General features: G+C 45.0%; 1 protein-coding gene across 7 annotated transcripts in view; it reads right to left on the reverse strand.

Annotated features, from left to right (window-relative positions):
• The window catches only part of LOC139226508 (NADPH--cytochrome P450 reductase-like), a 132,240-nt gene that overhangs the window by 74,040 nt on the left and 30,856 nt on the right, over positions 1-27,344 (reverse strand). For 5 of the 7 annotated variants that reach the window (XM_070857340.1, XM_070857339.1, XM_070857338.1 and 2 more), the window contains one exon: positions 12,088-12,301. The exons of 1 other annotated variant lie outside the window; for it this stretch is intronic. In XM_070857340.1, coding sequence (XP_070713441.1) covers positions 12,088-12,281 — 194 coding nt within the window. In that variant the 5' untranslated portion in view covers positions 12,282-12,301. The remainder of the gene's footprint in view (positions 1-12,087; positions 12,302-27,344) is intronic. One more of the 7 variants, XM_070857342.1, reaches the window with a different exon arrangement.

Raw genomic sequence — 27,344 nt, forward strand, 5'->3', positions numbered from 1 at the left:
CGATTAGGAAGAGGGTCGTTTAATTTGGGGAAACATTGTTTTTGAGAGCACACCAACAACGACATTAACCAGTTTTTGTAGTGCAGTCGCCGCATTTCTACATCATTTTAATATAGGTGAAAGACAAGAGGCCCAAAAACTCTTTCAAAGTCGTCCACCTCGTTTTTCTCCGACATAATTACGGGACTTGGCAGAACGAGATATAAAGAGGTCTGAATCAGCACCTCTTTAGTGTGTGGCTGGGAGGAAAGCAGCTTAACAGAAAGCGCACAACCACACAAGTCCAACTCAGAGCGCACTGAAGGCTAGAATATTCATTCGAATAAAATAGCTAATTGAAGCCATGTAAACATCACTTTTAGCCTCAGAATAAAAATGCACCAAATACAAAAGCAGGCAGATATTTACTTGATTGTCACTACTTTGCACAATATGGGTATATAGAGTCAAACATTGCTGTGCTGACACTCCCGTGACTGGAGAGGCTGTTCCTTACTCAAGGTGGGGGAGTTATACTCTTCCAACCTGATTGGCACTTTAAAAGCCTGCTTCATGTTGGTATTGTAAGTCATGTGAACTCATGCTCCTTGCAGGAGGCAAGTAATTTCGCGTGTCTGTGTATGGTCTCTGTCTGTGCGTGCACCTGTGTGAGAGAAAGTCCGACTGCTGGCAGAAGGCCGATTCTCCCACGGACCCAAAGGGCAACTCCTGGTGGGAAGTCGGCAAACACCGTGCTTCCTGGAGGCAGAGAATAAAACTACCTCGAGGTTCTCATGTGCATCCAGAGATACAGATGCCACCTCCACTGTAACATAAGTGAAAAATCAAACCTGGAATATGAGACATACTAGCAGCAAAATGCAGGCCGTCTTGCTGTGTCGTATCACTACACTATTATTCTTCAGCATTAATTAAGTAAACACTAACCTGCTTAGGTCTGCTTCCTGCTGGCGAACAGAGTATATGCAGCCCATAGTTCCAGTTGCAGGTTTCCCAGTCTATCATGCAAATTAGGCAGAGTTCCCCTGTAATTATGCCACTTTATTGATCTATTCAGATACTATAGACCATTCATCCTGCCAGCATTCCACAACCAAGATTTTTGAATACAACAGTGAGAAAGTAAAGCCTCAATAACTCTCCCAGTGGAATCCCTCATCTCAGTCAAACTAATTCGTGATCCATATTTGCGCTGTCACTGCACCCCCTGCTAAGATCCGCTAACAGTGGAGTGATTGCATCAGTAAATAATTCAATTTTCTACAGTTGTCAGCAGCCCTGCCCATCTGTGCGGGAAATCTTTTTTGCAATCTGCCCCCCTTCCACACTTATGTTTCCCTTGGCAACAGCCGCATCACAGCCAATGCCTTCTCGAGGAGACGATCTGAGCCGAAAGGCAGCTGTTTCAGGACTGAACAGAGGAAGCCTGTTGCTATGGTTACCAAATCCATCATAAAAGGTTCCTACTCATGACATGTCTCCCGATCTTTTCACCGCCACAATGAATGATGCACCACATCAAACGATGGCAGAAAACAAAAATATCAGGTGACAATCATCGCACTTGAATCTGCTAAGTACTCGGTCCTTGCTAATTAATACGCAAAAATTAAAGCAGCGATTGTTTTCCAATTACTTATTTTATAAATGGTACTTACTGAGCTAATCGTACAATGTTTTCAAAGAACATCCATACATTCTAATCAAATGTTAGCTAACTCAAAGTTGCACGTGAACAGCAGCCCACCTCCCCCCTCCCATGCTCATTTTTAACCAGTTTCCAAATCAAGATCCTGGGCTAATCTAGAGGCAGGTTGCAAGCTACTCGAGTGGACAGGTGAAAATTGCAATGGGGTAATTTGAAAAAGAAAACTGCATAACAGCTTTTAGCTGAAACTTCTACGCTTAAAGGTTTAAGTTGTTCCCTCCACAAGGCGATTTCCTCATTGCTGGACCTCAAAGCTTGACGTGGTCAAGAAATGCCAGAGGCCTCTGCACAGCAATACTGTGATTTGAGTTAATGAGTAAAGGCCTCCGAGGGGCTGGATGGTGCAGCGGGTTAGACATAGGCCCTTCATCATTGGGATCCATAGCATACTGTTGGAATGAAAGCCTACTGGCTGTTGAGATCCAGTATGAAATTCATTCGGGTAGTCTCAACACAGCTTCTAGAAGGCATGGACAACATCACCAATCTGGCTCTAGGAAAAACAGGAACACGAGTAGGCCATTCAGCCCCTCGAGCCTGCTTCACAATTCAATTAGAACATGGCTGATCTGTATCTCAACTCCATTTACTCACGTCAGCTACATATCCCTCGATACCCATGTCTAACAAAAAACTGTCGATCTCCATCTTGAAAGCTCTAATTGCCCCAGCATCCACAGCCTTTTGAGGAACAGAAATCGGATTTCGACTACCCTATGTGTGAAAAGCTACTTCCCGACTTCCTTCCTAAATGGTCTGGCTTTAATTTTAAGATTCTGTCCCCTCGTTCTCGATTCCCCCACCAAAGGAAATAGTTTCTCTATAACTACCCCATCAAATCCTTAATGTTTCGAACATTTCAATCAGATCACCCCTCAATCTTCTATACTTATGGTGGGATACAGGCGAAGTTGATGTAACTTGTCCTCATAATATAACCCTATAAACTGTGATATAATTCTGGTGAATCTGCACTGTTCCCTCTCCAGGATAATATATCCTTCCTGTGGTCCAATGCCCAAAACTGAACACAGTACTCCAGATGGGGTCTGACCAAGGCTCAATAGAAGCATATCTTCCTCTCCCTTGATATAAAGGCCAACATTCCACTGGCCTTTTTGGACCTGCCTACTAGCTTTAAATGATGTGTACTTGGAACTGTAGAGGTGACAAGGTGGATGCAGAGAGAATGTTTCCACTGAGGGGGAGACTAGAACTAGGGGGCATAATCTTAGAATAAGGGGCCGCCCGTTTAAAACTGAGAGGAGGAGAAATTTATTTTCTCAAGAGGGTTGTAAATCTGTGGAGTTCACTGCCTCAGAGCTGTGGAAGCAGGGACATTGAATAAATTTAAGATCGAGAGAGACAGTTTCTTAACCGATAAGGGACTAAGAGGTTATGGGGAGCTGGCAGGGAAGTGGGACTGAGTCCATGATCGGATCAACCATGATAGTATTAAATGGTGGAGCAGGCTCGAGGGGCCGTATGGCCTACTCCTGCTTCTATTTCTTATGCTCTTATGTTATGTTATGTGCGACAAGATTTAGAAGTCCCAATTTCTCACCATTTAGAAAATACACTGATTTATCTTTAAGATCCCAAGTGAATAACCTTACACTTGCCCACATTAAACTCCACTTGCCACAGTTTTGCCCACTCACTTAATCTGTCTATGTCCCTTTGCAACTTTCTGCTCCCATCGGCACTCCTTGCTGTCCCTCCTAATTTAGTGTCACCTACAAACTTTAATGTACAACTCTCTATTCCTTCATCCAAGTCATGAATAATTATGATGAAAAATAGAAGCCCAAGATCAGAGCCCTAGGAAATACTACTGGTCACATCCTGCCATCTGAGTACCTAACAGTTATACCCACTCTGTCTCCTACCTCCCAACCCAAGTCAAAAGGCTACCTCTGTTGTGTATCTGTAAAGCATACACTCCCATGTTCTGCCACCAGGGAGCTCATCCCCTGAAGTCCCAAGGAATCCCAACATCCCTTGGGAGCACTGTATATAAGCCGGATCCTAAGGCCTGTTCCTCACTCTGGAGTGTCTTATTAAAGACTGAGATCACTGTTACTTTAACCTCCCTGTGTGCAGCCTCATCTGGGTTAGTAACACAATAACTGGCGATGAGAATACGAATCCAACGCAAAGATTGAGCAAACTGTGGGCAGCCTGGAGAAGTTCTGAGTGTGAGGATGGGGAAGCCTATGTCGAACGGCTAGATAAGTACTTTGTAGCCAACGAGCTGGACGGAGAATGAAGCGCTGCAAAAAGGAGAGCGATCCTCCTCACAGTCTGCGGGGCACCGACCTACAGCCGCGTGAAGTATCTTCTGGCTCCGGTGAAACCCACAGATAAGTCGTATGAGGAGCTGTGCACACTGGTTCGGGAGCATCTTAACCAGAGGGAGAGCGTGCTGATGGCGAGGTATCAGTTCGACATGTGCCAGCGATCTGAAGGTCAGGAAGTGGCAAGCTACGTCACCGAGCTATGGCGACTTGTAGGACAATGTGAGCTTGATGGCTATCTGGAGCAAATGCCCAGAGACCTTTTTGTACTGGGCATTGGCCACGAGACCATCCTACGAAAACTTTTGACTGTAGAGACACCGACTCTCAGTAAGGCCATTGCGATAGTGCAGGCGTTTATGTCCACCAGTGTTAACACCAAACAAATCTCTCAGCACACAAGTGCTAGCAATGTTCATAAATTAACTGGAACTGTGTTTGCGAGCAGAAATGTACAGGGCAGAACCCACGAGTCTGCAACTGCCAGCAGGCCTCAGGTGACCCAGATGACTCAGAGTCCCCAACAAAGGATGAATGCAAGGCAATTCACACCTTGTTGGCGTTGTGGAGGCTTCCATTCAGCCTATACATGCCGCTTCAAAAGGTACGTTTGCAAGAGCTGTAGAACAATGGGGCACCTCCAACGAGCTTGCAAACGAGCTGCAAGCTCTGCAAAACCTGCTAACCACCACGTGGCAGAGGAAGATCGGTCCATGGTGGATCAAAGCAATTTCGAGCCTGAGAGAGGGGAGGCAGATGCTGAAGTACACTGGGTGCACACATTTGAGACGAAATGTCCACCTATAATGCTAAATGTAAAATTGAATGGCTTACCCGTAGCCATGGAACTGGACACTGACGCTAGCCAATCCATCATGAGTAAAAAGATGTTTGAGAGACTGTGTTGCAACAAGGCATTCAGACCAGCCCTGAGCCCCATCCACACGAAACTGAGAACTAACATCAAAGAGCTTATCACTGTCCTGGGCAGCGCCATGGTCAAGGTCACCTACGAGGGCACGGTGTACGAATTGCCATTCTGGATTGTCCTGGGCGATGGCCCCACACTGCTTGGAAGCAGCTGGCTGGACAAAATCCGCTGGAACTGGGATGACATCCGAGCGCTATCACATGTCAATGAGGCCTCATGTACCCAGGTTCTCAACAAATTTCCTTCCCTTTTTGAGCCAGGCATTGGAAACTTTTCCGGGGCGAAGGTGCGGATCCACTTGGTCCCAGAGGCACGACTCATTCGGTCCCAGAGGCACAACCCATTAACCACAAGGCGTGAGCGGTACCTCACATGATGAGAGAGAGAGAGAGAGTGGAAATCGAGCGGGACAGGCTGCAACGCGAGGGCATCATCTCCCCAGTGGAATTCAGCGAGTGGGCCAGCCCGTATGTTCCAGTACTCAAAAGTGATGGCACGGTCAGGATTTGCGGCGCTTATAAAGTAACTATTAATCGTTTCTCGCGACAGAACCAATACCCACTACCTAAGGCAGACGACCTATTTGCGACGCTGGCAGGAGGCAAGCTCAACCTGATTTCAGCCTACATGACGCAGTAGCTGGAGGAGTCTTCGAAGGGCCTCACCTGTATCAACACGCACAAGGGACTGTTCATCTACAACAGATGCCCGTTTGGAATTCGGTCGGCTGCAGCGATCTTCCAGAGAAACATGGAGAGCCTACTCAAGTCGGTACCACACACGGTGGTTTTTCAGGACGACATATTGGTCACAGGTCGGGACACCGCCGAGCACCTACAAAACCTGGAGGTCGTCCTCCAGCGACTGGATCGCGCAAGGCTGCGGCTGAAGAGGTTGAAATGCGTCTTCATGGCAACAGAAGTGGAGTTTTTGGGAAGATCGATCGCAGCGGACGGCATTTGGCCCACAGATGCCAAGACAGAGGCTATCAGGAACGCGTCCAGAACGTCACGGAGCTGCGGTCATTCCTGGGACTCAACTATTTTGGTAACTTCCTACCGGGGTTAAGCACCCTTTTAGAGCCCCTACATGTGTTATTGCGCAAAGGTGAGAACTGGGTATGGGGGAAAAAAAAAAAATTGCTTTTGAGAAAGCCAGAATCATTTTATACTCCAACAAGCTGCTTGTATTGTATAACCCGTTTAAAAGACTTGTGCTAGCATGTAACGCGTCGTCGTACGGAGTCGGGTGTGCATTACAACAAGCTAACGTTACGGGGAAGTTACAACCTGTCGCCTATGCTTCCAGAAGCTTGTCTAAGGCCAAGAGGGCCTACAGCATGATTGACAAAGAGGCATTAGCGTGTGTGTTCGGGGTAAAGAAAATGCATCAATATCTATTTGGCCTCAAATTTGAGCTGGAAACCGATCACAAGCCCCTCACATCCCTGTTCGCTGAAAAACAAGGGGATAAATACTAATGCCTCAGCCCGCATACAAAGGTGGGCACTCGTGCTATCAGTGTATAACTATACCATCCACCACAGGCCAGGCACCAAGAACTGTGCGGATGCATTCAGTCGGCTACCATTGCCCACCGCTGGGGTGGAAATGGCGCAGCCTACAAACTTGTTGATGGTGGCACAGCCCAGACTTGTTGATGGTCATGGAAGCGTTTGAAAATGATAAATCACCTGTCACAGCCCGCCAGATTAGGACTTGGACCAGCCAAGATCCTCTGCTGTTTTACTTAAAAAATTGTACTGCATGGGAGCTGGGCCAGCATCCCCGTTGAAATACAAGAGTCAATCAAGCTATTCCAGCGGCGAAAGGACGAGCTGTCCATTCAGGCAGACTGCCTGTTGTGGGGTAACCATGTAGTGCTACCAAAAAAGGGCAGGGAGTCGTTCATCTCGGATCTCCACAGCACACACCTGGGTAACATAATGATGAAAGCGATAGCCAGACCCCACGTGTGGTGGCCCGGTATAGACCCTGACTTAGAATCCTGTGTACAGCAATGCGGCGTGTGTGCTCAGTTGAGCAACGCGCCCAGAGAGGCACCATTAAGTTTGTGGTCCTGGCCCTCCAGACCATGGTCGAGGATCCATGTCGACTATGTGGGCCTGTTTCTCGGTAAAATGTTCCTGGTGGTGGTGGATGCTTTTTCAAAATGGATTGAATGTGAAATAATGTCGGGAAGCACCGCCACCGCCCCCATTGAAAGCCCGAGGGCCATGTTTGCCACCCACGGCCTGCTTGACATACTGGTCAGTGACAATGGGCCATGGTTCACTAGTGCCAAATTTAAAGAATTCATGACCCGCAATGGGATCAAACATGTCACCTTGGCCTCATTTAAACCAGCCTCTAATAGGCAGGCAGAGCAGGCAGTGCAAACCATCAAACAGAGCCTTAAACGAGTCACAGAAGGCTCACTCCAAACCCACCTGTCCGAGTACTGCTCAGCTACTGCACAAGAACCCACTCGCTCACAGGGGTGCCCCCGGCTGAGCTACTCATGAAAAGGACACTTAAAACCAGACTCTCGCTGGTTCACCCCAAGTTGCATGATCAGGTAGAGAGCAGGCGGCAGCAACAAAATGTAAACGATGGTCGCGCCACTGTGTCACGGGAAATTGACCTGTGTATATGGTCCCAAGTGGATCGCGGGCACGGTGACAGCTAAAGAAGGGAGTAGGGTATTTGTAGTCAAACTAGACAATGGACAAATTTGCAGAAAGCACCTGGACCAAACGAGGCTGCGGTTCACAGACTGCCCTGAATAACCCACAGCAGACACCACCTTTTTTGAGCCCACAACACACACCCAAAGGTTCAACGACACCATGCCAGACCAGGAAATCAAACCCATCACGCCAACAGCCCAGCAAAGCCAAGCTCACCTAGCAGCCCTGCAGGGCCAACAACATGCCAGCCCAGCGAGAGCACAGCCAACACACCAGAACAGACATTTGTACCGAGGCAGTCCACCAGGGAAAGAAAGGCTCCCGAGCGCCTCACCTTGTAAATAGTTTTCACTTTGACTTTGGCGGGGGAGTGATGTGTATCTGTAAAGCATGCACTCCCATGTTCCGCCACCAGGGAGCTCATCCCCTGAAGTCCCAAGGGATCTCAGCATCGCTTGGGAGCACTGTATATAAGGCCTATTCCTCACTCTGGAGTGTCTTATTAAAGACTGAGGTCACCGTTACTTTAACCTTGTGTGCAGTCTCATCTGTGTTAGGAACACAATAACCTCCATGTTGAACCTCTAATTCAACACATGCTGGTTCTCGCACTCACTCATCGACCACAAGGTGGCCTATACTGGAACTGGAAAATATCAGGTCACACTGGTGCAGTTGGAAATGACTGACCATGCAATCTGGCTTCAGAAAAAGTGGGAGTGTGGGAGGTGTTCCATTTCCCAGCACCTTGAGCAACTCAAAATTCTCTGGGGTAGGGTGAGTTAGAGGAGAGGTAGAATGATCTCATTAGAACATAATTCTTCTGCAGCTTTTTGGTGTTGCAAAAACTGGCTGTGTTTGCCAGCAATGGGTTTACTGCAACGCGATTACACCCGAGCACATCTTCAATTCACTCATTTTTATCTCTGTAGTTTTTTGTTTTGACAAAGTCAGTTTTTTTGTTTGAACTCCTATTTCAAAAAATAAGCTGTCTTCCCATCACCAACCGCACAACTGCGAAGAGAGAATGCCCCAAAAACTAAGTCAGAGGACAAAACAAGAACAAGGCAAGTAGAATGAAGGTAGGCATTCAGCCCATCTTAGCTCATCCATTCAGATTATACTGTTCCTCCTGTCACAGCAAGCAATTGTCTCGAATATTTCCAGGGCTTTTATTTCAACTATCCTACCTGAAGACCATTTCAAGTATTGATGACTGTGTGCAAAGAAAGATTTCTCAACATCAATCCTGAATTTGCCTTTTCTTCAGTTTGAACTGATTCTACTCATGGCTTTTCTATACCATTTACTACCTTAAATACCATTGAAAAATCCCATCTTTAATCACCTTTGAGTTTTTCCAGTCATTCCTCACCACTCAGCCCATAGGGATCAGTCTGGTGTTTTTTTTTCTCTTAAATGTCTCTCGCACTCAGTATTCAAACCCCATTGGACTGGTGGGGAAGAGACGACTAACACTGGTTCTCGTTGCCTTGGGTTTCCCCCTGTCCCGTTATGGACTGGACAGTTGGATTTTTATGCGAGATAACCAAACATTTCAATAATTAAAACCCGATACAGAAAGTTTAGGTTTTAAATCATGAGCTTCTTACGTCAGTGTCTCAGAATTAGGGCGAGTGATGTGTTATCACTCGGTGTCCGGCACTTTCGCTGCTTCCAGGGACAAATCTGGAGTACTTGGACAGCAAGTGTGGAAATTTGTGGGATTTATCTCATGTGACTGAGTGAAAACACTGCTGGATGAAGCAAATGGTGAAATCAATGTGATTTCACTTTGGGATCAAGTTGATGGCAAAACTAAATGTTGTGCACCTTCTTAAATGGCGAGATTTTAAAAGAGTATTGAAGCAGACATGGCTCATTAAAAAGGCAGCATTGCAAAAGGATATGGCCATGAAAAAAATCAAACAGACATGCATCTGGTTGGATAGAATACACAAACTTAGAGAGAATGATGGAGATAAGACCAAAGTTGGCACCATTGTCTTCCTTTTTAGTAAGGATTTAAAAGTAATGGAATAAGTAGTGTGGATTCACTAGGATATTACCAGGGATGAGGAGTTCATCATGAAAATATTCCCCCCATCCCACCCACTAGATCTAAAAAAGTTAAAGGACGACCTAAGATAGTTACAAAAGATTAAATGATGGACTGTTTCAAAAGAATCTGATCAGTAAGAGTAATGAGGGCACACATTTAAGATCATGCAAAGAATTAAAGGAAAGTTTAGAAACAAATTTTTGCAGGGAGTGATTAGAATGTGGAATTCTCTGCCATAAACTGTTATCGAAACTAAAAATTGTTAAAAGGGAATTAACTGTTTGCTTCAAGAGGAAGAATATTAAAAGCATGCAAGTTTGAGTTTATGATATCTCAATTTCATCGATCCCATTTCTTGAGGTAGATTCCATTCTAGTCTTGCCAGATCCCCACACATCACAAGTGCAGCCAGCTCCCAGATTACCTGCGACACTCCCAAATAGCCCAATCCCTGCCCAGTCCCTCCCAAGGCAACACTAGGACCCATTTCCCACTGCTCTCCCAACCTCAAGTTCTCTTGCACCTACATGTGTTGCAACTTCTAGAGGGCCTGCGCCATCAATCCCAGTATTAAGGTACATGTTGGGCTGCTATCCTACTGCATACGAACATCAAAGCTGAAAGATAGCAATGGAGTGCACCAGTAAAGGAACACAAGACACACCAGGAGATATACATAAGCAACATTAAGAGGAGAGTAGGTTACAGAAATACATATAAACCACAGTGAATTGTGTAAAAGTTAGACAGACAGATTTGGATTTATATAGTGCCTTTCACGACCACTGGACGTCTCAGTGCTTTACAGCCAATGAAGTATTTTTGGAGTGTAGTCACTGTTGTAATGTGGGAAACGCAGCAGCTAATCTGCGCACAAGCAAGCTCTCACAAATAGTAATGTGATAATGACCAGATAATCTGTTTTTTTGTTATGTTGATTGAAGGATAAAATATTGGCCAGGACACTGGGGATAACTCCCCTGCTCTTCTTCAAAATAGTGCCATGGGATCTTTTACGTCCGCTTGAGAGCAGATGGGGCCTCAGTTTAATGTCTCATCCGAAAGACGGCACCTCTGACAGTGCAACACTCCCTCAGCACTACACTAGAGTGTCAGCCTAGATTATGTGCTCAAGTCCCTGAACCTTCTGACTCAGAGGCAAGAGTGCTACCTAATGAACCACAGCTGACACTGAAATTAGTAAATTAAAAGCTAATTGCTTATTTTCTCTAGATTTCTTTAGGATGCTAATCTCTGGTTAGAGCTGCTTTTTATTCACTTATAATTCGTTAATACAAAATTACAATACTTGAGCCAAGTCAGAGACTTTGCAGAGATGAGAAACTAGTTAAGACAAGATATTTGTATTTATACTGGAGAGGTGACAGTCAAGATATTGGAACAGTTTTCAAAATTAAAATAGTTGATGGGTGAATAAGGACAGTCTGTGGTAGTCAATTTAAAATTGTCATTTGGGGGAGGCTTATTTTTGCTTCACAATTGTTAAAAGCATTGAATATTTATTTCAGTTGAAACATTGCATTTGTTAAGAGCAGATAAACATTTGAAGCAGATGGTACAGGAAGAGAGCAAGTACAGCAACAGCAATATACTGCCAGCGCATCACAGGAGTGTCAACAAACATTTGACACCGAACCACAAAGATATTGAGCCAAATGACGGAGGTAGGTTTTAAGATGTGTCTTAAAGGAGGAAAGAGAGGTAGAGGGGCAGAGAGATTTAGGGAGGGAATCCCAGAGCTTAGGGTCTCAGGAGTTTAAGGTACAGCCAACAGTGGTGAAGCAATTCAAATCGGAGACGTGCAGGAGGCCAGAATTGGACAAGTGCAGATATCGGAGGGTTGTAGGGCTGGAGGAATATACAGAATTAGGGAGGGGTGAGGCCATGGAAGGATTTTAAAACAAAGATGAGAGTTTTGAAATTGAGGCATTGCTCAACCGGGAGCTAATGTAGATCAGCGATCACAGAGGCGATGGGTGAATGGGATGTGGTGCGAGTTACGATAAGAGCATCAGAGTTTTTGATGAGCTCAAGTTTATGGATGGTGGAAGAGTGCATTGGCATAATCAAGCCTAGAAGTAACAACGACATGGTCGAGAGTTTCAGCAGCAGGTGAGCTGAGGCAGAAGCAGAGTCAGGCGATGTTATGGAGGTGGAAATCTGCGGTCTTAGTGATGTTGTGGGTGTGTGGTTGGATGATTTTCTCAGGGTCAAATACAACACCAAGGTCTCGAACAATCTGGTTCAGCCTCAGACAGTTCCAGGGACAGAAAGAATCTAAATAACTATAGAAAGAGAGATATTCTTCGTCATGTCTGTGGATTTCTCCACGGGACATCCCGATGATGATTTTGCAGGAATTTTTGTTTAAACACTTACTGTGGTTGGATTGTTTTGTAGTCTGGGATTTCCACTTTTTTCTTTCTGAAGACAAACCAATAGATTGCAAACCCAGCAATAAGGGAGAAGAGAAAAATGTCCAATGTACTGAAGAACGATTCCTCTACCACCATGGGAGACTCGGCTGTGCTGTCTGCTGTTGACGCCCCAAACTCCACATCAGAAGAATCCATGTTCCTCACTGATGAGGCTGCTGAAAGAACAAATGATCACCTTAGGGAAAATTCAAAGCAGAAATCAGCTTTCCCAACACACTTAAGAAGCCAAATACTGCAAGTTCCTTTTCTAGAAATGTCTTCAATGTCAAAAGATTCGTGAAATACGTTAGATACAGACTATAGAACATCTGGATGTCTCAATCGATGAGCAATGGCACAGGGGTGGGGAAAGAGGGGTAAAGCACTGAATGCAATGGCCCGGAATTGGCGGTGGGTAATAAGAGCGAACGAACAGGATTCACTATTATTACCCCTTTGAAACTGACTGCAACTTCAAGTAGCGGATGTGCTACAGCCCAACAGAAATTCTAAAGTTGCGGGCAGTCATTCATTGCTCCATCACAGACTGCGTTGTGGCCCCTCCCTCCCCCACAGAGCCAGCAATCAGTGAAACTGACAAAAACTTTGGCTTTAATGCAGTAATACCGCTGTTAAATATCCCTTAAAAGCTAGACTCTTTTGGATTAGGTGTAACTGGGATTGTTAAACAACGTATTGACTGCTAAGAAAATGTTATGGCCCTGAAAAGCTAATCTTAATTTTGTGAAGTGTCAAATTTATCCATTTTAATAAAAATTACAATTTAAGACCTTTTTAATTTTTTTTTAAAGTTTTTTTAAAATCTTTATTTCAGGTTTACCTTTTCCCCATGAGAGAGCCCCAATCTTTGTTTTGCTTTCTAAAACATTTTTTAAAAGTTAGAATCAAAGGAGCTTACTCAATTCCTGGTTCTCGGTCTATGAGAATTCTGCATTGTGATTGGCTGCTTAGACAGCTTGTTGACATCACAGCAGTTTGCATTAAGGATTCCCCGTTAAGTGATGCTGATTTCAACTGTACGTCAGAAAAGCCAAACTTTTCGCCTCCGAGATCGCAAGATCACTGTGGGAAGCTTACATCGGGGCCAGCTGCAAATACCTTTGCTTCGCTACTGACCGCAAATTACGGGCCAATGTTGTGGGGAAGACCAAATCTAGGGGTTATTAATATAAGATAGTCACTAATAATTCAATACGGAATTCAGGAGAAACTTCTTCACCCAAAGAGTGGTTAGATTGTGGAACTTGCTATCTTTGAGTAGTTGAGGCGAGTAGCATAGATGCGCTTAAGGGGCAGCTGGGCAAATACATGAGGGAGAAAGACATAGAAGCTGATAATGTGATATGAAGTAGGCTGGGAGGATGCTCGTGTGCAGCATGGGATGTATGCTGTAAATTCAATGCAATACACCTGAAAAAGAAATGCCACATTCAGAACCCCGGTTACAATGAATCCAGCCTATCTGCCCATCAGTAATAATAACTTTTATTTGTATAGTGCCTTTAACGTAGTCAAACATCCCAAGGCACTTCATAACAATTTAACAACATGTTAAATATTGACCATTGAGAGAAAGAGAGAAAAAGCATGAGAAGAAAGTGTAAAAAGAGGCTAAAGGCTCGGGTCCTCACGTAATACCTTCTCTCGCTATTTTTGGAGTTCGGAGTTTAATAGATGAAAATACCAGCATCACCAGCAACGGTGAAAGTACCGAACTTGTATCCAGCAGGTAATGGGTCTTAGAATTCTTTTGGGGGTGGGGGTTGGGAGAAGAATCCATTGGGAGAGGACTGGGAGAAATTTAGAATCCAACAGAGGAGGACTAAGGGTTTAATTAGGAGGGGGAAAATAGAGTATGAGAGTAAGAGGGAACATAAAAACTGACTGCAAAAGCTCCTGTAGATATGTGAAGAGAAAAAGATTAGTGAAGACTAATGTAGGTCCCTTGCAGTCAGAATCAGGTGAATTCATAATGGGGAACAAGGAAATGGCAGACCAATTGAACAAATACTTTGGTTCTGTCTTCACTAAGGAAGACACGAATAACCTCCCGAAAATACTAGCGGACAGAGGGTCTAGCGAGAAGGGGGAACCGAGGGAAATCCTTTAGTCAGGAAATGGGGTTAGGGAAATTGAAGGGACTGAAGGCCGATAAATCCACAGGGCCTGATAGTCTGCATCCCAGAGTACTTAAGGAAGTGGCCCTAGAAATAGTAGATGCATTGGTGGTCATTTTACAACATTCCATGGACTCTGGTTCAGTTCCTATGGATTGGAGGGTAGCTAATGTAACCCCACTTTTTTTTTTTTTAAAAAAGGGAGAGAGAAAACAGGGAATTATAGACCGGTTAGCCTGACATCGGTGGTGGGGAAAATGCTGGAATCAATTATTAAAAATGTAATAGCGCATTTGGAAAGCAGTGACAGGATCGGATCAAGTCAGCATGGATTTATGAAAGGGAAATCATGCTTGACAAATCTTCGAGGATTTTTTGAGGATGTAACTAGTAAAGTGGATAAGGGAGAACCCAGTGGGGATGTGGTGCATTTGGACTTTCAAAAGGCTTTTGACAAGATCCCGCACAGGAGATTAGTGTGCAAAATTAAGGCACATGGTATTGGGGGTAATGTATTGACGTGGATAGAGAACTGGTTGGCAGACAGGAAGCAAAGAGTAGGAATAAACGGGTCCTTTTCAGAATGGCAGGCAGTGACGAGTGGGGTGCCGCAGGGTTCAATGCTAGGCCCCAGCTATTTACAATATACATGAATGATTTAGACAAAGAAATTGAATGTAATATCTCCAAGTTTGCAGATGACACTAAGCTGGGTGGCAGCACGAGCTGCGAGGAGGATGCTAGGAGGCTGCAGGGGGATTTGGATAGGTTAGGTGAATGGGCAAAAGCATGGCAGATGCAGTATAATGTGGGTAAGTGTGAGGTTATCCAATTTGGTAGCAAAAACAGGAAGGCAGATTATCTGAATGGTGACAGATTAGTAAAAGGGGAGGTGCAACGAGACCTGGGTGTCATAGTACATCAGTCATTGAAGGTAGGCATGCAGGTACAGCAGGCAGTAAAGAAAGCAAATGGCATGCTGGCCTTCATAGCGAGGGGATTTGAGTATAGGAGCAGGGAGGACCTACTACAGTTGTACAGTGCCTTGGTGAGACTACACCTTGAGTTTTGTGTACAGTTTTGGTCTCCTAATCTGAGGAAGGACATTCTTGCTATTGAGGGAGTGCAGCGAAGGTTCACCAGACTGATTCCTGGGATGGCAGGACTGACATATGAAGAAAGACTGGATCGACTAGGCTTGTATTCACTGAAATTTAGAAGAATGAGAGGGGATCTCATAGAAACATAACATTGACGGGATTGGACAGGTTAGATGCAGGAAGAATATTCCCGATGTTGGGAAAGTCCAGAACGAGGGATTACAGTCTGAGGATAAGGGGTAAGCCATTTAGGACCGAGATGAGGAGAAACTTCTTCATTCAGAGAATTGTGAACCTGTGGAATTCTCTACCACAGAAAGTTGTTGAGGCCAGTTCGTTAGATATATTCAAAAGGGAGTTAGATGTGACCCCTACGGCTAAAAGGGATCAAGGGGTATGGAGAGAAAGCAGGAATGGGGTACAGAAGTTGCACGATCAGCCATGATCATATTGAATGGTGGTGCAGGCTCGAAGGGCCGAATGGCCTACTCCTGCACCTATTTTCTACGTTTCTATGTTTCATAACACACTATTTAAATCATTATCATCATCGGCAGTCCCTGGGAATCTCGGAAGACTTGCTTCCACTCTAAAAATAAGTCATTAGGTGGCTGAACAGTTCAATACAAGAACCACAGTCCCTGTCACAGGTGGGACAGATAGTCGTTGAGGGAAAAGGGTGGGTGGGACAGATTTGCCGCACGCTCTTTCCGCTGCCTGCGCTTGATTTCTGCACGTTCTTGGCGATGAGACTCGAGGTGCTCAGCGCCCTCCCGGATGCACTTCCTCCTCTTAGTGTGGTCTTTAGCCAGGGACTCCCAGGTGTCAACGGGGACGTTGCACACTCTCCGGGAGTTTTTGAGGGTATTTAAATACAGTCTAAAGCAATACAGAATAGAGGGGTCACAAAAGCCATATGCAATACCACCACCGTTTACAGTCACCAACGTTAGGTACAGGTCAGAGGGGAAACTGAACACGTCATAAGATTTGTGAAGATAAGAACAGAAGGAGGACATTCAGCCATTCAATTAGGTCATGGCTGATCTGTATCTCAGTTCCATTCACATTTGGGAGGATAAAATCCACAATTGTAGTGGTCCCATTGAGTGTGCAGAATTTTCCAGAAGTGTCAAAAACACTCGCTGGCATCCTAGTGACAACATTTAAGCTACAGGTCATAAAAAGCCAATTTGTTCATAAAATTCATCAGTGGAGTCTATATACAGGTTGGACCTCCCTTGTCCGGCACCACCCTTCGTCCGGCATGATTCCGGCAGTGCATGCGCAGAACGTGGCCAACCTCCACCCCGACTTAGTGAGACAGAGAGCCTGCTGGGGCTGCGCCGACACCCGCTGGGGCTATGCCGACACTCGGCCCGGAAAGGGCCTGCCAACACTTCCTTGACGGCCTGCTGACGCTTCAGACCCGCCCAGGATGCCAACCTCCTCTTCTCTGCCCGCCCCCCCTATCCCCTCCCAGGCCGCGGATCGCCCCTCATTTGGCAAAATCCCTTATTCGGCACAGGCCAGGTCCCGAGGGAGCCGAATAAGGGAGGTTCAACTTGTACTCTGTAAATATATTCCAGAAAAATGATTCTACTGCATTTGTCCTCAGATCTAAACCTACATGTTCCTGCATTGTAATGGCGGGCCAAATACGGCCTCGGGCTATATCCCGCCCGCCAATGGATTCAAGGACATGATTATTTGTAACACTTAGAGCTCCAATTGGGTCCCCTTGATCATGGGTCCCCTTGATCAAATGACTGATTGGTGATTTGTCCACTTGGAGGACAAGACTCACCCAGCAAGTTTCTCTGGAATGTGTAATTAGAACCGGCCTGCCTACGTAATCAGTGACTTTGCAAAGTGTAATTTGGGCCATTCTGACTGCCGACTCCAGACATAACGGAGCTCACTCACAGGGCAAGAGATTCTCCCACCCCCCAAACAAGTTCCTGCCCCACCCATCCTCACCCAAGTTCCTGACCTAATCCCTCACAACCGCCCACCCCCAAGTTCCTGACCTAATCCCCCACCCCCAGTTGCTGACCTGCTCCCCCACCCCCCACCCACAAGTTCCTGACCTAATCCCCCACCCCAAGTTGCTGACCCACTCCCCCCCCCCACTCAGCCCAAGTTGCTGACCTCATCACCCCCCAACGCCCAAGTTCCTGACATTCTTCCCCCACTGCCCCCCCACCTCCCCCCTCCTTGACCTTTTCCCCCTGCCCAAGTTCCTACCCCACAGATTCATGACCTTCTCCCTCCCCGCCATAGAGGGGGCATTGTGTTGATCACAGATTGTTAACAGGTTCATTGGGTATGGGTATGAAGTGAATGTTATGACTTCTGGATTTCGTCCAGTCTTGCCAGCTGGATCACACGCTCAACAGCCACCCCCCCCCCCCCCCAGACTTGGATCACGTTCTTCCGCCATGCCCACTGTGCTCTCCGTACTCTTTAACCCCCACCTCGTTCTTGACCTCCTCTCCCCCAGATTCCCCTTCTCCTTCGCTCTCTCCCCCTCCCTCCTCTGTTCTCACCACTGATCCAGTGAGGGACCTTTGCCCAGTGCTGAGGAAAGTGTGGGCTACGCCACACTGCAGCCGCAACTGTGGGGTACTGCACATGCTCGGCCAGACCTCGGTGACATCGCGCATGAGGGGATTGGGTGCGCATGCGCAAAAGGGGCGGGACCAACTGCGCGCGTATGCAGAAGGACACAAAAATGCTCTTGCAGATAATCACTCCGAAAGGTACCTCACATTTGTGGGTGTTGAACTTCATTTGCCAATGATATGCCCATTCTGCAAGTTTATTAATGTCCTCCTGTAATTTGTTGCTGTCCTCTTCAGTATTGTCTACCCACCCCCGCCCAATTTGATGTCATCTGTAAATTTAGAAATTGTGTTTTTGATTCCAAATCGTTAATATAAATTGTGAACAGTGGTCTCAGCATTGATCCTTGTGGAACACCACTAGCCACCTTCTGCCATTGTGAATAGCTACCTTTTACCCTACTCTCCTGCTTTCTGTCTTGAAGCCAGCCAAGCTATCCATTCTGCTACTTGTCCCCGGACTCTGCATTTTCTGACCTTGCTCATGAGTCACGAGACCTTATCGAAGGCTTTTTGAAAATCTAGATAAATTACATCTACTGCATTACCATTATCTACTCTCTCTGTTGCCTCTTCAAATAATTAATTGAGGTTGGTCAAGCAAGACTTTCCCTTTTGAAATCCATGCTGACTATTCATGGTTATATTTTTGATTTCCAGATGTTCTTCTATTTTCTCCTTTAGTAGGGATTCCAATATTTTTCCGACCACCGATGTTAAGCTGACTGGTATATAATTACTTGGACATGTTCTACCCCCCTTCTTAAAATATAGGTATTATGTTAGCTATCCGCCAGTCCTCTGGCACGACACCATTTTCTAATTAATTATTAAATATGTGTAGTAATGCCTCTGCTATCTCTTCCCTAGATTTAAAAGAAATGCATGGATGCAATCCATCTGGACATGGGGTTTTATCCTCTGAGTTTTATTAGTTTATTTAATATATCCCCTTTTTATTTTAAATGTACTTATCTCATTACTAATCTCATTATCCAATTTCATATCCACCTCTTCTATCTTCCTGGTAAATAATCACGAGGAAATAAAGTTAGATGGAGATATTATAAAAATGATGGTGGTATTTCCCAGAATTTAGATGGTTAAGTGGCGATCTGATAGGATAGATAGAGACAGACAAACTATTTCCGCTGGTTGGGAATTCTAGGACTAGGGAGCATAGTCTAAAAATGAGAGCCCGACCTTTCAGTAGTGAAATTAGGAAACACTTCGACACACAAAGGGTGGTAGAAGTTTGGAACTCTCTTCCGCAAACTAAAATTGTTAATTTTAAATCTGATAATGATAGCTGTTTGTTAACCAAAGGTATTAAAGGGATATGGGCCAAAGGCAGGTATATGGAGTTAGGTCACAGATCAGCCATGATCTCATTGAATGGCGGAAAATGCTCGAGGGGCTGAATGGCCTACACCTGTTCCTGTGAGCCAATGAACTAACTTAAGAGAGTTTGCTGGGAAATTAGAAGTTAGCTTAGCATACAAAATAAAACCAGGTAACTGAGACGTTACGTTATTAGCTTGGTAGATAGTGGGAAAACTAACAGCTAGTTTAGCATAGCGAATCGGTAACATCATTGTAGGATAGCGTGTGTGCGTCATCAATTGAATAAAGCATTGTACTTGGAACCGGAACACTTGCCAGATGAAGGCTTTTTGGCTGTAAAAGTTTGAAAGATAAAGAAGTTATTAAATGCAGCTACTTTTCACAGAAAAGCAGACAGATAATGTTCTGAGGACAGACGAGATAAGTAAAGCTGCGTGACATGGGGTTTGAACTCTGATTCAAAATGGACACCATGGTGTAAAGTCCTGTCCCCTCAGTACAGATTCACACGAGGTATGTAGTGAAGTCAAGGTCACTCTGGACCTGCACCTTTATTTCACAGCTCTGGAATGCTGCACTTGCCTGAGACCTGTCCTTATATACCTGTCTCTTGCAAGTGCACCCCTGGTGATAAGGTATGCTGGTGGTTACAGGTCATATCTTATTACAGTCATGTATAGCATGTTGGGATACAGTTGTATATAATAATGTAAGATACATGACACATGGGAAGATTACTAATTGGGTGGGGGAGATCATATTAAGTCAGGTGACAGAAAGAATCCAATCAAGGGAAAAGGGGCAGATTAGAGATCACTACAAGCATAGAATTATATAAAAGCAGACATTTTGGAACCAAAATTGCCCCCCCTCCACCCTAAAAAGTGGTGCCCCTATCGTTTTTTTTGTTTTTTCTCTCCGTCTCAATCCATGGGGCGGAGATTCGCGTGATATTCAGTTCTTTAACCTTTTTTCCGGTCAGGGCGGACCGACATCGGTCGGAGTCATCAGCGTCGTGCTGACGTATCACAAATGTCCCTCCCCTTCAGTTAAAGGGGAGGGGCACTGCGAACTCTGCGGTCACGTCATTGGAGTCGGCCATCAACTAAAATAAAATGGTGGCTGCGGCAGCGTGCCCTCCCTTTTAAGGGCGGACGTGCTGCCCAACCACACACAGCTTCCCGCCAGGAAAGCTGTCGGGGGCATTGAGCTGTGGCCAATCCACTCCTGCGGGGCAATTTCCCACGCAGGGCGGAAAGGGGTCGTCGCCGGTCGGGTGGCCTCTTTGAGGCGGTCACGGCTCTTAAAGGGGCAATTTTGTCCCCTTTGTGCTTAGTAAAGTTAATGCAGCAAGAGAATAGTGAAGTGCATGTCTACACATCTGTACTCATGTTTGTTTAATCTACTCTGCTCAAAGTGCTTTGCATATTGACTGAAGAAATAAAGGTATTGAACCTGAAGCAATTACTATTTTTGTTACTACTCAAGTGAAGAGACAACGTGGGTCTCACTTCACTTACAACAACCTGTCCTGGCCTAGTCTACAAGTGACTCCAGTCCCACAGTACATGGTTGATTCTTAATGCCCTCGGGGTAACTAGGGATGGGAAACAAATATTTCACGTATCAATTGTCTCCAGATCCCAAGAACAAATAATAAAAATGAGTTAGCCTTGACAATTGGAGCTGTCCTATTTAAGTGGCTTTCAACGACTGGCCAACTATTATCAGGATCCCAAGAAGGTAAGAAATAGGAGGAGTCGGCCATACGGCCCCTCGAGCCTGCTCCGCCATTCAATAAGATCATGGGTGATCTATGACCTCAACTCTAATTTGCATTGGATCATTGGACTGCATTGAAAAATGGATAGAACCATACAATAATGCAGCCAAAACACAAAATCCCCAAATCTAATAAAATTTAGAAGTCAATGGTCACATTAAAAGTAACCTGCCAAGATGTTGTTCTTTTAAAAAGATAAGCAGCCAGGAAGATTTTTTAAAAACTGGGTCTAGTAAAGGTGCTGCACCAGTGGTAGAGGCACGGGCTGGCAGTAATGCCGTGAGGCCTGTGCATTCGACTGGCCAAAACGCCACGGCTGGTACGCAAGTGGCCAGAACAACAGACCGACATCACAAACAAACCAGTATGTCTGGTCATTTATTTCATTGCTGCAGACTGACTGCCACGTCTCCCACATTGCAACAGTGATAACACTTCAAAAAAAGTACTGCATTGGTTGTAAAACACTTTGGGACATCCTGAGGTTCTGAAAGGTGCGATATAAATCCAAGTCTGTCCTTACATCCAAGTACACGAGGCAAAAACCTTTATCTCAATTATGGTAAAGCGATCAGCCAGTTCCTTAAAGCTTGACCAGTTCCACACATGACTGGCTTCAATAATTACACTTCGAAACGACTGGATCGACTAGACTTATATTCACTGGAATTTAGATGAATGAGAGGGGATCTCATGGAAACACAAAATTCTGACGGGATTGGACAGGTTAGATGCAGATAGAAACATAGAAACATAGAAACATAGAAACATAGAAACATAGAAACATAGAAACATAGAAACATAGAAAATAGGTGCAGGAGCAGGCCATTCAGCCCTTCTAGCCTGCACCGCCATTCAACGAGTTCATGGCTGAACATGAAACTTCAGTACCCCCTTCCTGCTTTCACGCCATACCCCTTGATCCCCCGAGTAGTAAGGACTTCATCTAACTCCCTTTTGAATATATTTAGTGAATTGGCCTCAACTACTTTCTGTGGTAGAGAATTCCACAGGTTCACCTCTCTCTGGGTGAAGAAGTTTCTCCTTATCTCGGTCCTAAATGGCTTACCCCTTATCCTTAGACTGTGACCCCTGGTTCTGGACTTCCCCAACGTTGGGAACATTCTTCCTGCATCCAACCTGTCCAAACCCGTCAGAATTTTAAACGTTTCTATGAGGTCCCCTCTCACTCTTCTGAACTCCAGTGAATACAAGCCCAGTTGATCCAGTCTTTCTTGATAGGTCAGTCCCACCATCCCGGGAATCAGTCTGGTGAATCTTCGCTGCACTCCCTCAATAGCAAGAATGTCCTTCCTCAAGTTAGGAGACCAAAACTGTACACAATACTCCAGGTGTGGCCTCACCAAGGCCCTGTACAACTGTAGCAACACCTCCCTGCCCCTGTACTCAAATCCCCTCGATATGAAGGCCAACATGCCATTTGCTTTCTTAACCGCCTGCTGTACCTGCTTGCCAACCTTCAATGACTGATGTACCATGACACCCAGGTCTCGTTGCACCTTCCCTTTTCCTAATCTGTCACCATTCAGATAATAGTCTGTCTCTCTGTTTTTACCACCAAAGTGGATAACCTCACATTTATCCACATTATACTTCATCTGCCACGCATTTGCCCACTCACCTAACCTATCCAAGTCACTCTGCAGCCTCATAGCATCCTCCTCGCAGCTCACACTGCCACCCAACTTAGTGTCATCCGCAAATCTGGAGATACTACATTTAATCCCCTCGTCTAAATCATTAATGTACAATGTAAACAGCTGGGGCCCCAGCACAGAACCCTGCGGTACCCCACTAGTCACTGCCTGCCATTCCGAAAAGTACCCATTTACTCCTACTCTTTGCTTCCTGCCTGACAACCAGTTCTCAATCCACGTCAGCACACTACCCCCAATCCCATGTGCTTTAACTTTGCACATTAATCTCCTGTGTGGGACCTTGTCGAAAGCCTTCTGAAAGTCCAAATATACCACATCAACTGGTACTCCTTTGTCCACTTGATTGGAAACATCCTCAAAAAATTCCAGAAGATTTGTCAAGCATGATCTCCCTTTCACAAATCCATGCTGACTTGGACCTATCATGTCACCATTTTCCAAATGCGCTGCTATGACATCCTTAATAATTGATTCCATCATTTTACCCACTACTGAGGTCAGGCTGACCAGTCTATAATTCCCTGCTTTCTCTCTCCCTCCTTTTTTAAAAAGTGGGGTTACATTGGCTACCCTCCACTCGATAGGAACTGATCCAGAGTCAATGGAATGTTGGAAAATGATTGTCAATGCATCCGCTATTTCCAAGGCCACCTCCTTAAGTACTCTGGGATGCAGTCCATCAGGCCCTGGGGATTTATCGGCCTTCAATCCCATCAATTTCCCCAACACAATTTCCCGACTAATAAAGATTTCCCTCAGTTCCTCCTCCTTACTAGACCCTCTGACCCCTTTTATATTCGGAAGGTTGTTTGTGTCCTCCTTAGTGAATACTGAACCAAAGTACTTGTTCAATTGGTCTGCCATTTCTTTGTTCCCCGTTATGACTTCCCCTGATTCTGACTGCAGGGGACCTACGTTTGTCTTTACTAACCTTTTTCTCTTTACATACCTATCGAAACTTTTGCAATCCGCCTTAATGTTCCCTGCAAGCTTCTTCTCGTACTCCATTTTCCCTGCCCTAATCAAACCCTTTGTCCTCCTCTGCTGAGTTCTAAATTTCTCCCAGTCCCCAGGTTCGCTGCTATTTCTGGCCAATTTGTATGCCATTTCCTTGGCTTTAATACTATCCCTGATTTCCCTAGATAGCCACGGTTGAGCCACCTTCCCTTTTTTATTTTTACGCCAGACAGGAATGTACAATTGTTGTAATTCATCCATGCGGTCTCTAAATGTCTGCCATTGCCCATCCACAGTCAACCCCTTAAGTATCATTCGCCAATCTATCTTAGCCAATTCATGCCTCATACCTTCAAAGTTACCCTTCTTTAAGTTCTGGACCATGGTCTCTGAATTAACTGTTTCATTCTCCATCCTAATGCAGAATTCCACCATATTATGGTCACTCTTCCCCAAGGGGCCTCGCACAATGAGATTGCTAATTAATCCTCTCTCATTACACAACACCCAGTCTAAGATGGCCTCCCCCCTAGTTGGTTCCTCGACATATTGGTCTAGAAAACCATCCCTTATGCACTCCAGGAAATCCTCCTCCACCGTAGTGCTTCCAGTTTGGCTAGCCTAATCTATGTGTATATTAAAGTCACCCATTACTCCTGCACCTATTTTCTATGTTTCTATGACCCTGAGCTAAACAAAGTTCAAAATGTCACACGTGAATTATTCATCATTTCCCAATTTGAACTGCGTCAACAATTTCAACACACATGCTAGCACGTTACTCTGACACAGCAGTCCTCTGGACTTTGGTTTCCTCAGCTCTTTACACAAGGTGCTGTCAACTGGCTAAATGACATTGCAGGATTCCACTTGCTTGTGAACTAATCTGCAGATGGAACGCCTCTATTTTCCTTTTTTGGATTTCTGTTTACTAGAGAAAGTGACGAGCGGAAAGTGAACCAGTTTCACAATCGCACTCTCGTCACATGTTGTATAACAAGGAACTTGGACATATTATCACGGGATCCTAAACAAATCTGGCACTATGCAATCTTTGTGTCATTTTTTTTGAAATGAAGGAAAAGATGAAGTCTTCACAAGTATTAGCTTTCCCTCCTATACTTTGCAACATTGGTGGGCTTCTGCACTATGGATTCCTCAACTGAAGAAAAAGGGTTATTTAGCTGGAATTATAGCGAGGAAGGCAGATAATGTTTGAATTCATTTATAAAAAAATGCTGCCAATCAACAAAAGATGATAAGGCAGAAAACTGCTGAACGTAACTTGAAACGATGATTTAAAAGCTATGATTCTTTGGCCTGAAATAACAGTATAGTCACAACAACTTTTTAAAATTTAGCACCTTGAACATAATAAAACGTCCCAAGGCACTTCACAGTAGTGTTAGAAGACAAAACAGATCAATTTGACACCGAACCAAAGAAGAAATTAGGGCAGATGACCAAAAGCTTGGTTAAAGAGGCAGGTTTTAAGGAGTGTCTTAAAGGAGGAAAGAGAGGTAGTGAGGCGGAGGTTTAGGGAGGGAATTCCAGAGCTTGGGGCCTAGGCAACAGAAGGTTGAGCAGTTATAATCAGGGATGCTCAAGAGGGCAGAATTTGAGACATCTCGCAGGGGCGGGGGGGGGGGGGGTTGGTTGAGAGACTGAAAGAGATTACAGAGATAGGGAGGGGCGAGGCCATGGAGGGATTTATAAACAAGGATGAGAATTTTGAAATCGATGCATTGCTTAATCGGGAGCCAATGTAGATCAGCAAGCACAGGGTGATGGGTGAACAGGACTTGGTGCGAGTTAGGGCATGGCAGCCAAGTTTTGGATGACCTCAAGTTGACGTAGTGTAGAATGTGGGAGGCCAACCAGGAGTGCATTGGAGTAGTGAAATCTAGAGGTAACAAAGGCATGGATGAAAGGTTCAGCAGCAGAAGATCTGAGGCATGGGTGGAGGCAGGCAATGTTAGAGGTGGAAATAGGCGATTTTATTTATGCCACGTATGAGAGAGTGGTCATGATCGTAAGCCACACTCTGATAGATCAGAGTGACTTCAGCAGTGCGAAGCTACCAAGGAGCAAATCAAGATTTGGCTATCTGACAATGTGAAACCTGAAAGTGCCACTGGAACTAGGCACAAGTGAAGGGAGTTTAAACAGGAAATGGGCATTCCCTGCTGCATTCTCAGCTTCAATACTTTTGGACAGGACTATTTCCTGGATCACTGTATTAGCTAGTTGCAGACAGCTCTCCAAAATTGCTATTTTTGCTCTCTTATGGGGGGGGCGCAGATGTCTCAGTGAAGGTCAGAGGGACGTGCAGCAATGCGCCAGAGGACACAGCTCAGACCAGGATCAGGTTCCGGGCTCCAGTTAATTTGCTCAGATATTTAATATACCTTTGTGATAAATATTTTAATGGATAGTGGGCTTATCTACATACAACTTTTAGCTATACCGAGCGGCGACACATGGATACTTCAAATATTACATATTTGTCCTCTTGCACTGCATTAGAATAATTCCCTGAAGATAAGCCAAAGTTGCCAATATTTAACTTCTGCTAGGGGCAAGGTATATGATCTCAAAATCAGCCATGTACCCAAGGGGCCAATAAAACAAACCTGGTGAAGAGACAATCTGCGCCCATCTCGAGTCGCCGGAGATGAGCTGCATGTGCTTTAATCCCAGTTCGCTGTCCAGTTGTTGCAGCATTAGCCACTCAGTGACCAATATCCTTCAGTTCACTGTCAGCACCACCAAACTGCCCAATAGCTCGAAGACAGTCACCCATCAGAAATCATTTGGGAGAGATGGTCTTACGCTGGGAAGAATGGGCAATAGCTCCAGTAGAAAAGCAGCTGGTGCAAAGCCCCAGTAAAAAGATTTACAACTCTGGGTAGCCTGCTGTACCACTGATGGACAGCACCCCTCGCTTGGGTTTGAGTAAATGTGTAGAGCCTGTCTCCCCCAGCTTGACACAGGTACAGGCAACAAAAACACAGCTACCACTCAAATCACTGTGAAAGCGCAGCTTTGAATTTTTCAATGCAGTAAAAACATATGAACATATTTGTCTCTTATCCTCTTCCCTCCCCACTCCCTTTTATCTTGTTTCTAGGGGCCCAAGTTTCCACATGATTTGCGCCTGATTTTTTAGGAGCAACTGGTGGAGAACGGACTATTTTAGAAATCGCAATTCTCCACATTTTTTTTTCTGCAGTTCTAGTCAGGTAGAACAGTTCCAGTTTAGAACAGAATTTTTTCTTCAAAAGGGGGCGTGTCCGGCCACTGACACCTGATTTGAAAGTTTCCACAGTGAAAATGTACTCCAAACTAAAGTAGAATGGAGCCAGTGAAGATTTTTGTAGAACTGAAAAAACCTGTTCTACACATTAAAAAATCAGGCGCAGGTTACAAATTAGGCGTCCAGAACGAGGTGGGGGGGAGGGGGGGGAAGGGAACTCATTAAATTTGACAATAAATCCTTATTTATACTTCTACAAATATTATACAAATAAATCCAACCTGAATAAACATTTATAAGCCAAGAAAAGATTAAATAAACCATCTTCCTATCTGTGT

The sequence above is a fragment of the Pristiophorus japonicus genome, chromosome 16 (assembly GCF_044704955.1).
Source record: "Pristiophorus japonicus isolate sPriJap1 chromosome 16, sPriJap1.hap1, whole genome shotgun sequence".
NCBI lineage: Eukaryota > Metazoa > Chordata > Chondrichthyes > Pristiophoridae > Pristiophorus > Pristiophorus japonicus.